Source organism: Paramisgurnus dabryanus, chromosome 10 (genome assembly GCF_030506205.2).
Source record: "Paramisgurnus dabryanus chromosome 10, PD_genome_1.1, whole genome shotgun sequence".
Classification (NCBI taxonomy): Eukaryota; Metazoa; Chordata; class Actinopteri; order Cypriniformes; family Cobitidae; genus Paramisgurnus; species Paramisgurnus dabryanus.
The window spans coordinates 25,449,561-25,461,650 of record NC_133346.1 but is presented as its reverse complement, the minus strand read 5'-3'; the positions used below and the strand labels follow the sequence as shown (position 1 = coordinate 25,461,650).

Below are 12,090 nucleotides of genomic sequence, written 5' to 3'. Positions count from 1 at the left end.
CTACTCACCAGTGGCAGATAGCTTATATAACTGAAGTTGGGGTTGTTTATGCCACATGCTGTTTGGCTTAATTTTCTTCTCAAATTGTGTGTGTTGACTCCATTTCTATTACACGCAAAAATACCATAAGTGCAATGGTAGTACTAATAATTGGCATATTTTCTTTCGGTGTTTCGGCTTTCGGCCTTGGTTTCCTCTTTTTCGGTTTCGGCCAAGAATTTTTATTTCGGTGCATCCCTAGTATAAATGCAATGTAGGGCTACTGTAAGCCAGACTTGGTTACTGCACCGTCCCGAGCTCTATGCTCTGATTTGAAGATCGCTTTCTGCAATAAAGACTACTGCTCGAGGAAATCCAAGTCTCCTGGTCCTCGCTAAAAAGGTTTACAACATTGGTAAAAATTAGGGGTGGCACGGTTCACAAAACCCTCGGTTCGGTTCGTATCACGGTTCTATGGTCACGGTTCTCGGTTCAGTACGGTTCTTGTTGTTATTTTTTCTTTACATTTTTAACACTCCAGAAATGTATTATCTTATTAATGTATTAATTATCCATAATTTAGGATACAGTATTAAAAAAAAGTTATATCATGTAATCATGCACAAACTAAATTTGACTTTAAGCACATTATTGGGACCATCTCTGAGGAAAGCCAGGTGAGATTTTGATAGAGCAAGAGGGAAGACATTGATGATTTCAACATGCTTTTCATTTATTTGGCAAAAAAAGAGAATGTGTATTGCCATCTACATGAACTTTATGTGCATTTTTAGCACACAAAGATAACTTGCATTTATTAAAATGCCAACTTCAGTGTAGCTCTTAGGTTTATCACTGAGAGGCTGCTTTAATACTGAGAGTATATGTGGACGAGAGAGAAACATAACCTTTACACCTGTAATATTTAAATCCGTCTCTTTTGTCCACTTTTGACCACTTCTGTCCTGTTTACTTTGAGGGGCAATTTCTGAAATAAGATTGCGCAACTTTCACACGCTAGCAAAATGAAACTACGCGGAAATCAGCCGCTTTCGCTTTATCAATGAAAGGCTAAAAATAGCGCTGAATACGAAAAGACGTAAAACATTGTGTTCAGTACCTCAGATAAATGGTCGGAGAGAAGGCGATCTCCTGTGGCTGTTCGAGCATATTCAACCCATAGACTGCAGTTCAATCTATTGTTTTATTTCCGCTGTCATCATGGGTAACATGAAATAAAAATATGTTTCCACACACCAAACTTATACGACGCTGGCGCATCCTCCAACTGCGGGCAGACTTCCTTTTCTCTCCCACTTGCCATTTCTACACGTAACATAACCTGCAGTACTTATACTCCAAACCAGTCACCTCTTCTTTCGCGCGAAAGGGAAACACGCAATCTGAGATCACATACAGGGCATGAGACTACATTGCGCATGCCATGAACCGTTGAACCGTGCGGTACACACGCGCTCCGAACCGAGACAAGCGAACCGAACGGTTCGGATTTTTTTCATGGACCGTGCCACCCCTAGTAAAAATGTAATTTACAACTAATGCAGCATCTTTTTCTTACTTATACAGGTATGTAATTTGTAAAAGAGAATATGACCACGTGAACTTTGTGCTATGTATCCCCTGTTGCTGTGGTGAGTATCACAACAACCAGCACGAGGCATTAATGGTGTCAGTTTTTGCCAGTAGAGGGCGGTCTACTACTTTTTAATGCAGATCAAAAGCAGAGCTTCCCTGCTGTCTTCCCTGTTGAGTATGCAACAAACGCAACCTGAAAAAACTATCGGTCGGAATTATTGTTATCGGCGCGGATTAATTGGCAAATCTGATGAAACGGTCGATCTCTAGTTTGAGATATATTTTCTATTGTTTGGTGGGTGTGTCAGAACCGCAGTCCAATCAGCAGCAACATGTAAATAAACCACGCGGTACTAAAGAGACAGCTCGCACAATGGGTTCAAGTTTAATGTTCTCTTTCATTGGCTCCGGAATCATTTAAAAAAAAAGAACACAAAGCATGGCCTCTCAGCTACCGTAGTTGCAACTATTGAGTCATGACAACACAGTGTTCAATGCATCACTGTTTCTGTTTAAAAAAAAACATTGTGCAACGTTTTGTCGGGGCTAAACGCAGCCCTGATTGGGAGGTAACGTCAGATTCCGATCGAGTCTGAAACGCCCAATTTCCGATCACGTGATTGGATCGGGACATCCCTAACAAAACTGTTTCTTCACATTTCCCTAAAGCAACGTTAACCAACTACTGTCGTAAGGTTCATTGTGACTGAAGAGGAGTGACGTAAGGGGGAACTTGCGCAATTTAATATCTTTAAAAAAAAAGATAACTATATCACGATAACACAATGCTACGAGTGAGCGAGCTGACTAAGACAAGACGGCTGCCAGGTGCAGTGTGTACTGTGAAACGTTAAGTCTACTTTCTTACTGTTTGTCATGTTTATTGTTTTAGTTGATAATAAAGAGAACAAAACACCTGCGTAACATATTTATTTACTGCTGTTTATTTATTGTTTAATAAAATTGGTATTTAATTTTAAATAAAAGATATCACAATTCTTTTTTTATTGGTTTATTTTCTAAAAGTAGAAAATAACTGACCACAAGAACTACCAAAAGTGTATAAATGTACATTTTTGGTGTTTATTGTCAGTATCCTTCAGCTGATTTTACTTATAGAGAAGGAGCGCAATGCGTCATAACCTGAAAACCACGCCCACTTGGAGGAAAACAATCCATCAGTCTCCATTGACTTTGTATTGCGAGAGGCTGCCTGGCTTATAACAAAAAGCAAAATAATGCCCAATAGGTGCTGTGTAGGGCTGTAGTCAACCAAAGAAATGCTTATTCGACCAAAGTCCTGTCCTGCGCATCGATTAGTCGACTAAAAATAAAAAAGACGCAATATTTTTGTCATAGAGAATTTATAAAACAAAAAAAAAACATCAATAATAATACATAAAACAATAATAATAATAAAATTCTTTGAAAATTAAGTGATTTTTTTAAACTGCAAAATGAGGAGCTCTGTACTAGGTCTATAGTGACAGTCACAATCGTGCACCTGACCACACCCGCACGCTACAAAAAATATAACTGGTAAAACATCACAAATAATGGAAACTCCTTAAAACTCTCATTTATACAGCCTGTATATTCTTCTTTAATTTGAAGCTATGGGTTGACTTTTGTCCAGCCGATCTAGGCGTTTTAAAACAAACACACACACACACACACACACACACACACACACACACACACACACACACACACACACACACACACACACACACACACACACACACACACACAAAAATAGCCTAAAAACAATCCTAATAATAATAGGTTGTATAGTAGGATGGCCTTTAGGTTTATTTTCGTTTTGTTACATTATTTAGGCTATTTCAAACGTGTCAACTGTACAAATAAAAACAAAAACATAAGTCCAGCAAACGCCGAATTGGAGGACAAATGGCTTTTCGAAATGGTTTGGGTACAAGGTGATCATGTTAAAAAAAGGCGTTTGTCTAGTGTTAGAAGCTCATTTGAAACATTGCCGCAGCTCATTTAAGAAAATGACAGCTCCGAAGAGACTCCGTTTTAGTTTGAGGTAGTGCTACAATAAAGAAAGAAGATGATCATCATCACCGTATCTGTTACCACTAAAATGTAGATGTAATATATTTCCAAATCTAAGCCCGTCGTATGCGGAATGTTGCCGAATAGACTGCAACACGATAAAACTAATGCGTAAAAAACGCAACTAGGGTTGTAACGGTGTGCGATTTCCACGGTATGATAATCGTCTCAGACGGTTTCACGGTTTGCCGGTATTAAACACTTATTATTATTATTATTATTAGCTACAATGACCCTTAAATGAATAAAAAACAGATAGGGGTTTTGGGTTGAACATATGGTTTATAATATCAAACTTTTTTGGAAAAAAATACACTTTCGAAAAAAGTAAACTTTTATTATTAATTAGAGATCGACCGATATATCTGTTTTCCGATATTTTCCCCGATATTTGAGCATTTTCCGATTATCGGATATCGGTTTTGTAATATCGGATTGACCGATAAACAAGAGAATTGCGCGCTGGACGCATCTGAGGAGAGGAGCTCACAGCAGCAGCAGCGTGCACAGCAAATATGACGGCGGAGTGACGCGACTTCATTAAAAGGACTTTGAGTATACTTACTTTGCATATGAGGCATTTATAACACATCTTATTTGTGCATTAATGTATGTTATGTTAAATAAGTTGATATATTTAAAGCAATGTATTCAGCTTGTCCAAGAATAGAGACGAACTCACAGTCACGCTGGCTGATCCATAAAATCCGGTCCCAATAACGACGTAGCTTTGCATGAATAAAACAGCCATTAATTAATGCTTGGTGGAATTAAAAACGCTAAATTAAATTCGTTTTTCTGTTATTTATGCTTATCATAAGCATCGTAAAATCACGTTCATATTGTTGATCACTTACCGGGGTTGAAGGCTAAAGCACATCTACCACTTTTAACAAGATTTACCCTAAGTTACATTAACATTTACCAGATAAACATTATTTTGCTAAAATATCTAAATAAATGTCTGTGGATATTAATTAATTATTTATTACCTCCGCAAGCGATCACAGTTTAATACAGTTAATGCGTGAGTAAATGCATAGATAAACAGCGCTGTCAACAGCCATTTCATAAGCTAAAACAACTAAATATTAATTATTCTGACATCAAATAATGTTACCAGTTAAGAAATTTGATGATATATAAGCCGTTTTGTTTGTTACTTTCCTGAAAGTATTATTCCAGTCAGTGATATTATTTGTAAAATCTCTTTGCTAACTACTGGTTGGATTGCTGAAGGCTACAGGTTGCTGGTCAAAACAACAATATTATATCCCAAAAAAGGCACTTAATCCGCCTGTTTTACTCTATAAACTATGTATAACAAGCAGCCAACTCCGCTATACTTTTCTCTCTCTCCCGCTCCGTAACCTGGCAACCGGAGCGCGAACTTTGGATCAGTCCATTTCTGACGAAATGATAGGGGTGTTTGGAATAGTCCATGTAATGGTAATATAGTTTCTACATTATTCATTAAATTAATATTATTCTTCACTCTTTCAGACCCCTCTATTTATGACTTTGTATGCAAAGAGGGAGTGATTGTGAAGATGATGATTATTATTATTATAAGGGTTTGTTCAGTTCAGTAGTGTTGTAGTAATTATTATGTCAAAAACAGAAGTATAACAATAAATAAAAATCGGTTCAGCATATCGGTTATCAGGCACATTAGCATCCAAATATTTGTTATCGGCATCGGTTTAAAAAAATGAGTATCGGTCGATCTCTATTATTAATTTTAATTTTGTTATTGTAAATAAAATGATAAAATACTCATTAAATTTTATCAGAGCTGTTCTGGATATATTAATTTGTTCTCATCGTCATATAGTGAGTGAAATGTATAGTTTTTATTATATGGCCTAAGTATAATCAACTTAAATTGATCTGGAATATAAATAACTTAAATGGGCTTTAGTGCCTTTTTTTGCAGTCACTCTTCGTCCACATTTCTTGCAAACTGGATATCCATCTTCAAGGACAACCCCACATTCATTTTACGTATACCCAAAGTATTCCCATACAGTAGATTTTTAAATTTCCCATAACCTGTAGATTTAAGACGCGTTTCCGCCTCGCTCCTCAAATGGTGCTTTTTGTGCAATTTGCGGCTGACGCCCGAGTTGAAAAATTTGAACTTTGGCGGAATTTCGCGCCGCGTTACCCAATCAGGAGCCTGCTTGCTGCTGTGGTGGCAGCCCCGCCCGGAGTCACTCATTCAACAAACGCTTGATATTGTCCGTAAGCAGTCACCCGGAGCTATACCACACAAGTTCTTATTTCTATAGAGGAGACAGGAATAAAAAGGACCTCGCTTGGAAGAGTGTCAGTGAGGACATTGGGCAACCTGGTAATAATACACACTTCACTTTTGAGTCAAGTGACGTTATCGTTTAGCGGTAGATGCGATTTTGACGCCCAAAACGCGGTTGGTATAAACTCAGCATAACTCACGGTGTGTGAGAAAGCACTTGTCATCTTCTAGAATGAATGCAGCAAAGATATTTAATGCTAATGTATGAGGCATATAGGCATACGCTGAGTTTTATTAATTTATGAGGTGCGTTCTAGTTAACAATGCAATGCAAGTGAACGCGCCGTGCCGGCGCCTCCATGTGCGTTTATTATATTGTCTGCTATATTTGCTTTTTATTTATTAGGAGCAGTTGGTTGATGAAACATTTATTAAAATTAAGAAACAATTTATACAAAACAAAATTCACTTTAAATAAATGCTTTCTATAAAGCAAAACTTAAAGGCGGAGTCCACGATGTTTGAAAAACGGTTTGGAAAAGGAGACGGGCCGACTACCAAAACACACTTATAGCCAATCAAATCAAATCAAATGCCGGGTTGCGTATGTGTGGGGCGGGTCTATCAACAGAAGGTCCAGATTCTATTGGGGTAGGGGCGTGTTTGTTTAGGCGATTTCAAATATCAACACTGGCTTTCAAACATCATGGACTCCGCCTTTAATTAAGTGGTAAAAAATAATGTCTGAGGATTTACAAAAACAAAACTTAATCTGCAATTTACTTATAGCCTAAAAGACCTTGTGAGCAGGCGAACTCAAACTCTGTGACCTTTTTTTGTAAAATGCAGCCAGACAAAAGATTTAGATTTCTTGGACATTTTGCTGACTTAAGCCAAAACAGGTAGCGTTTGAACTGAATGAATACAGCAAAACTATATTCCTTTCTGAGCGAAGTAGCAGTGCAGCCAGCCACAGGTGTGGTTCCAGAGTGTTCTACATGGTGCGCTAAACTGTGGCGCTGTTACAAAATAGCCTAAATTAAAGCATTTAAAGTCGGGGATAAAACATGGGCTAATTATATTTATACAGTAATACAGGAATACAGTAATATTTAACTGCTTATAAAGGAATAAATATCAAGGAATAAATATCAAGGAGTAAATCAATGAAAATATCTTTATTGGTAAAAATAAATTAATTATGCAACTGGTATAGACGGCATCGACCAATTAGTTGACTAAATTTCTGGTCCGAAAATAAAACAAGTTTTTTTTTAAATGTCCTGTGTGACGCTGTAGCCATCACACCCAGATATTATGCACAGCTACTTCATGTACTACGGCTTTTGATCAGTAAGTCCTTATCAATCTGAAATCACTGTTGGTTTGAGTCGTTTAAAACATGCATTTAAAAAAGCAACACTCGTCATACATAATCTTTATACATATTCTTTATTATCATGAAATACCTGAAAATGTTTGAAGAACAGCAATATAAATATATCCTTAAGACATTTCCTGGAGCTGCGTGTGTCTGGTTCTTCGGCTGCAGCGCATATTAAGTTACTGCCCGAGAGCGCCCCCTGGCTTTTGGATGTAGCGGCATTTCACCGTAATTCATTGAGAAGCAAAGCAAGCATCATCGGCCAATTTATAGGTGCACCCCTAATTTTGGTCAGTGTCTCTGCCTACCAACCACACTTTTTTTGCCATAGTTTATGCATCTGATGGAGAACAAACTGTGCCATTTCTCTAATTAGGTTGCTCTGTATTTTGCACCTTGTTACTTTTGGCATATTTCTTGTGTTTGTTTAAAAAAAATACTTTAAATGCAAAATACACTTATGTTTTTCCCCAAACTATTTGTGTTGATTTGTTATATAAACAAATGATTTAAGTTTTTCCGGACCTATGAAAATGATGAGAATTCAGATTTGGACCTTTGAATGTAAACTTTGAGAACCCCTGGTTTAAAGACACAAAAGTGGATACAGGTAACTTTACAGGTAACATAGTACTACTATTATTATTACAACTACGCCCACTGGAGGGAAACGTAGTCTGCGATCCACTTTTGTTACAATAAACGCTCGTTTTTTGGGGTTGACAGCTTATAAAAACGTATTTCTGGGTTGTTTAGCTTGTTAGCTGTACACCTTGTCACATACAGCAGATTTTATGCATTATTCTGTTATTTGTTACAGGCCAAAAATGACAAGGAGGCAGCCTCACCTAATACAAACCCTGTGTCTCAATTCGTTCCCTAGCTCCCGAGGTAAGGATCCTAGAGGCTGTTTACACTTGGCATTAACATGCGTTTTCATCGATCGGATCACAAGTGGACGAGAGAGACACATTACGTTTACACCTGGTATTTAAATCCGTCTCTTTTGTCCACTTTCGACCGCATCTGTCCTGAATACTGTGAGGGGGTGGTCTGTGAGACGGTGGGCGAGTCTCTCTGCTGTCATTCAAACCCGAGTGGGAGTAATTATGAGTTTATATGAACGCAAACTAATATTATGTCGGAGTCCACTACTTGTTTAGCAAGTATACATGCTGCATAGTGTTTTGTACGTTTATATGTTGGAGCTTTCTCTGAATTTTCAGCGCAATTGATGAAATAGGATCGCGCAACTTTCACACGCTTTCAAAACGAAACTACGGAGATCAGCCGCTTTAGTTGTATCAATGAAAGGCTAAAAATAGCGCTGTTCACCGTATGTTTACGCCAGAAGTCAAAAAAGACGTAAAACTTGTGTTTAATACCTCAGATTAGATAAATGGGCGGAGAGAAGGCGGTCGCGTGTGGCTGTTCGAACGCATTCAACCACATATGCGTTCCGCAACTCAAAAGCGATCCGATCGAAAGTGGTTTCGACTACCTCTGGATGTGGTTGAAAGTGGTTGAAAGTGGACGAGCTCAAAACGTTTTGAACACCGTTTACACCTGGCATTAACGTCGTCCACTTGTGATCCGATCGACAAAAACGCATGTTAATGCCAAGTGTAAACAGCCTCCTAGTTCCCTTGACATTGGGACACTGTTCACTTATTTTTCTGTCACGTGGCTGCTTAAGCACGTTGTGATCACTCACAGCTGTTACTCATCAATGACCAGCAAAACCAACATCTCTCGACTTAATTTTAAACAGTACATTGTGAAAAACGCAGTCATTATTCTCTTACATATCCGTGCATAAAATTGGGGAATATAATTACTTAATTTTAAATATATATATATTTTACAATTTTAAATAAATATTATAATTTTAAATATTGAGTAGATTGTTGTCCCTTACTGTGTAGCGGTGTGTGTTTATATTTAAAACTAAAATTAAAAGTTTTGTCACATTTCATAAAGTTTATTGAGTTGGATCACGTGATTTTCGGTTGGCGACCTTCAAAAAGGTCACTTAAGGGAACATAGTGACCATCGATGCTCACTGGTTTTTGCGTTGCATTGTGGGATTTTTTAGGGAACGAACGTTCCAGTGCACTGGAAGGATTTTGCGATTGAGACAGCCCTTAAAATGTCCGACTCCCTGATCAGTGCACTGAATACTGAACAAGGGAGCTGATTGAGACATACCTAAAGTCAATGGAGATGGTTGGATTATTTCCCCCCTGGTGGGCGTGGTTTTCAAATTAGCATAACTGCGTCTCCCGTTGCATCATGGAAAATATGAGTGAGCGAAGTGTACCCTCAAAATCAGAGGGCATTGTGGGTAAAAAGTAGTGAACGAATGTAGGGAATTAAGTTGTTCACTCAGGTTTGGAACACCACTACAAAATGGCCGACACCCGATATAGTGCACTATATAGTGGATAGGGAGCAGTTTCGCACACAGCATTAGCCTTTATTATACATATCTATGGTCATAGCTGCGCTTGACTGGTTCTTCGTCCGCAGCACATATTAAGTTTCTGCACAAGAGCGCTCTCTGGCTTTTGGATCTGACGGCCTTCATTGAGAAGCATAGCGAGTATCATCGGCCGATCAATCGGAACATCCCTACTATTAGTAACACTTACTTTTCCAGTATTTTGTTGCTCCTCTCAAGATTTTTGAAAAGTGGTGGTGTAGCAGAGGTTTAAGTAAAATTCACATTACTTTTCGCTTATAATGGTAAATTTCTATATTTGAATAATGTTTTATAATCTACTGTAAATAAAATATGGGTTTATGAGACTTGCAAGTCATTGTTTTCTGAATTTATATACATTTTCGCAGTGTCCCAACTTTTCTGAAAATGGGTTTTGTTATATCATTATGTATAAATGCGTATTATGTTTGCATACCACTGCAACAAAACTGCATGCTATTATTATGCCAAAACATAGTAATATCATGTTACTTGAGTATAAATAAATCATGGTGCAAATTGTATTATTAAATTCATGTATCAATGTAATATGAAAAGCTCTTTTTAAAGGTCTGTTTTGATGTTTACCTGTTTTTTGAGCAGATGAACATCTTGTTTGCATTCATCTTCTTCCCAATGTGCAGACAGAAATTCCTCGAGATTCTCTCTTATGTATGGAAATAAAATGTCCTGCAAGAGTAAAGGTAAGGTCCGTAAGTCATCGCACTGGTTTTAGTGAGCACAGTGATTGTAACTGTACAATGTGATTTTAAATGTTATTGTTTTCAGTATCAAGCGCGTTTTACCTTGACAAACGTAATCGGCGTCGTGGTTCCTTCAATATCCAGCAGCAAAACTCTAGTAGTTTCTGGCATTGAGATCGCTGACATTTTCATCAATAGAAAACGATACAGACGTTAATTAATGTATGTGTTTTTTTATTCTGTCAGATGACCAGCTTGACACACATCAGTAATAGCATTTAGGCTAGCGATGCGCTAACAACACATGGGGCAGTTACAGGGTTGCCAGATCCTACGCGTCACATACAAATCCCTTACAGAATCTTCTTCTTCTTCTTCGTCGGTTTTATTGGCGGTTGGCAAACCAGCATAAAGGTGCATTACCGCCACCTACTGGACTGGAGTGTGAGCAGCAGATTAAATAAAAATAAATAAAAATAAATAAAAACTATTATAGTATGTCAATTAATGCAGTAGTTTTTAGTAATGTAATTACATAGTCTAGACTTTTATAAATTGATTTCCCCAATAAGTACTCTATTGTCATGTTTTGTTGTCCAACTTGATTTTCCAACTTCCTTCTAGCCTCCTCATATTTCTTACAGTGTTCCCCTACAGAATAGTATGGATTATTTAATATGTAGTATTATAGAACTATTTATATTTGTATTTATTTTTTTATACCAATCAGTTTTAAAATCGTGTTGCGTGTGGCATAAGGCATTATGTACTAGAATATATATTGTTATATTTTATTATTTAAAGGGTCCATAGCATGAAAATCTAACTTTTTCCATGTTTGAGTGCTAATTTGGTTCCCAGTGCTTCTGTCAACCCAGTAGCTTAGTTTTAGTAAACCATTCTCCGCAAGAATGTGAAAAATTAGGTTATTAAAAATTTTAATAATACCGTCCCTTTATCTGGAGAAAAATTATTGACAGCACAATTGAGTTTTAATTTCAACAAACCATCATTGTGATCAGTGTTTGCATTTAATCAGCTCATTTGCATTTTTAAGCACACACCCAAAACGGCACATTTTTAGAGTAGCATATGTTGGCATTTTTACTGGTGTTGTGTCAAACTCAGTTCCCCCTATGTTTCCCTTTAGGGTAGTGTTTTTATAGCGTTTTCATCACGTTACATTTAGAAAGATTAAAGATTTGAATTGGTTATACTAAAAGGCAATAATATCATGTATTTTATAATAGAATTTATTAAATATTTCATACATTTGAAAGTTTTCTATTTGGGTATTTCTTTTAAAATATAGCCTGTCTTTTTCTTTTTTTTCCTTTACTGGTTGTTTTAAAAATGTAATGTTTGCATACATATTAAATATATATTATACATATAATATGATTTATACTGTAAAAATAATTGACTTACCATTAAGAACAATACAGATACATTACTGAAATGCACACATATACATCTCAGTAGCCATTAAAACTTTAAATATATAAATAATAAAACCTATAACGTGATAAAAACGCTATAAAAAACACTACACTGAAGGGAAAAATAGGGGGAACATAAGGGGAACAGACTTCGACACAACACTGGCACC

General features: G+C 37.0%; 1 protein-coding gene across 3 annotated transcripts in view; it reads right to left on the bottom strand.

Annotated features, from left to right (window-relative positions):
- enoph1 (enolase-phosphatase 1) overlaps positions 1-12,090 on the bottom strand; it is a 32,600-nt gene that overhangs the window by 16,654 nt on the left and 3,856 nt on the right. Inside the window, exons 1-2 of one of the 3 annotated variants that reach the window (XM_065240612.2) lie at positions 10,584-10,830; positions 10,366-10,467 (exon numbers count right to left, since the gene is read on the bottom strand). In XM_065240612.2, the coding sequence (XP_065096684.1) occupies positions 10,366-10,467; positions 10,584-10,673 (192 nt within the window). In that variant the 5' untranslated portion in view covers positions 10,674-10,830. Of the gene's footprint in view, positions 1-10,365; positions 10,468-10,583; positions 10,831-12,090 lie in introns of those variants that run through there. The other 2 variants (XM_065240611.2, XM_065240613.2) reach the window with 2 other exon arrangements.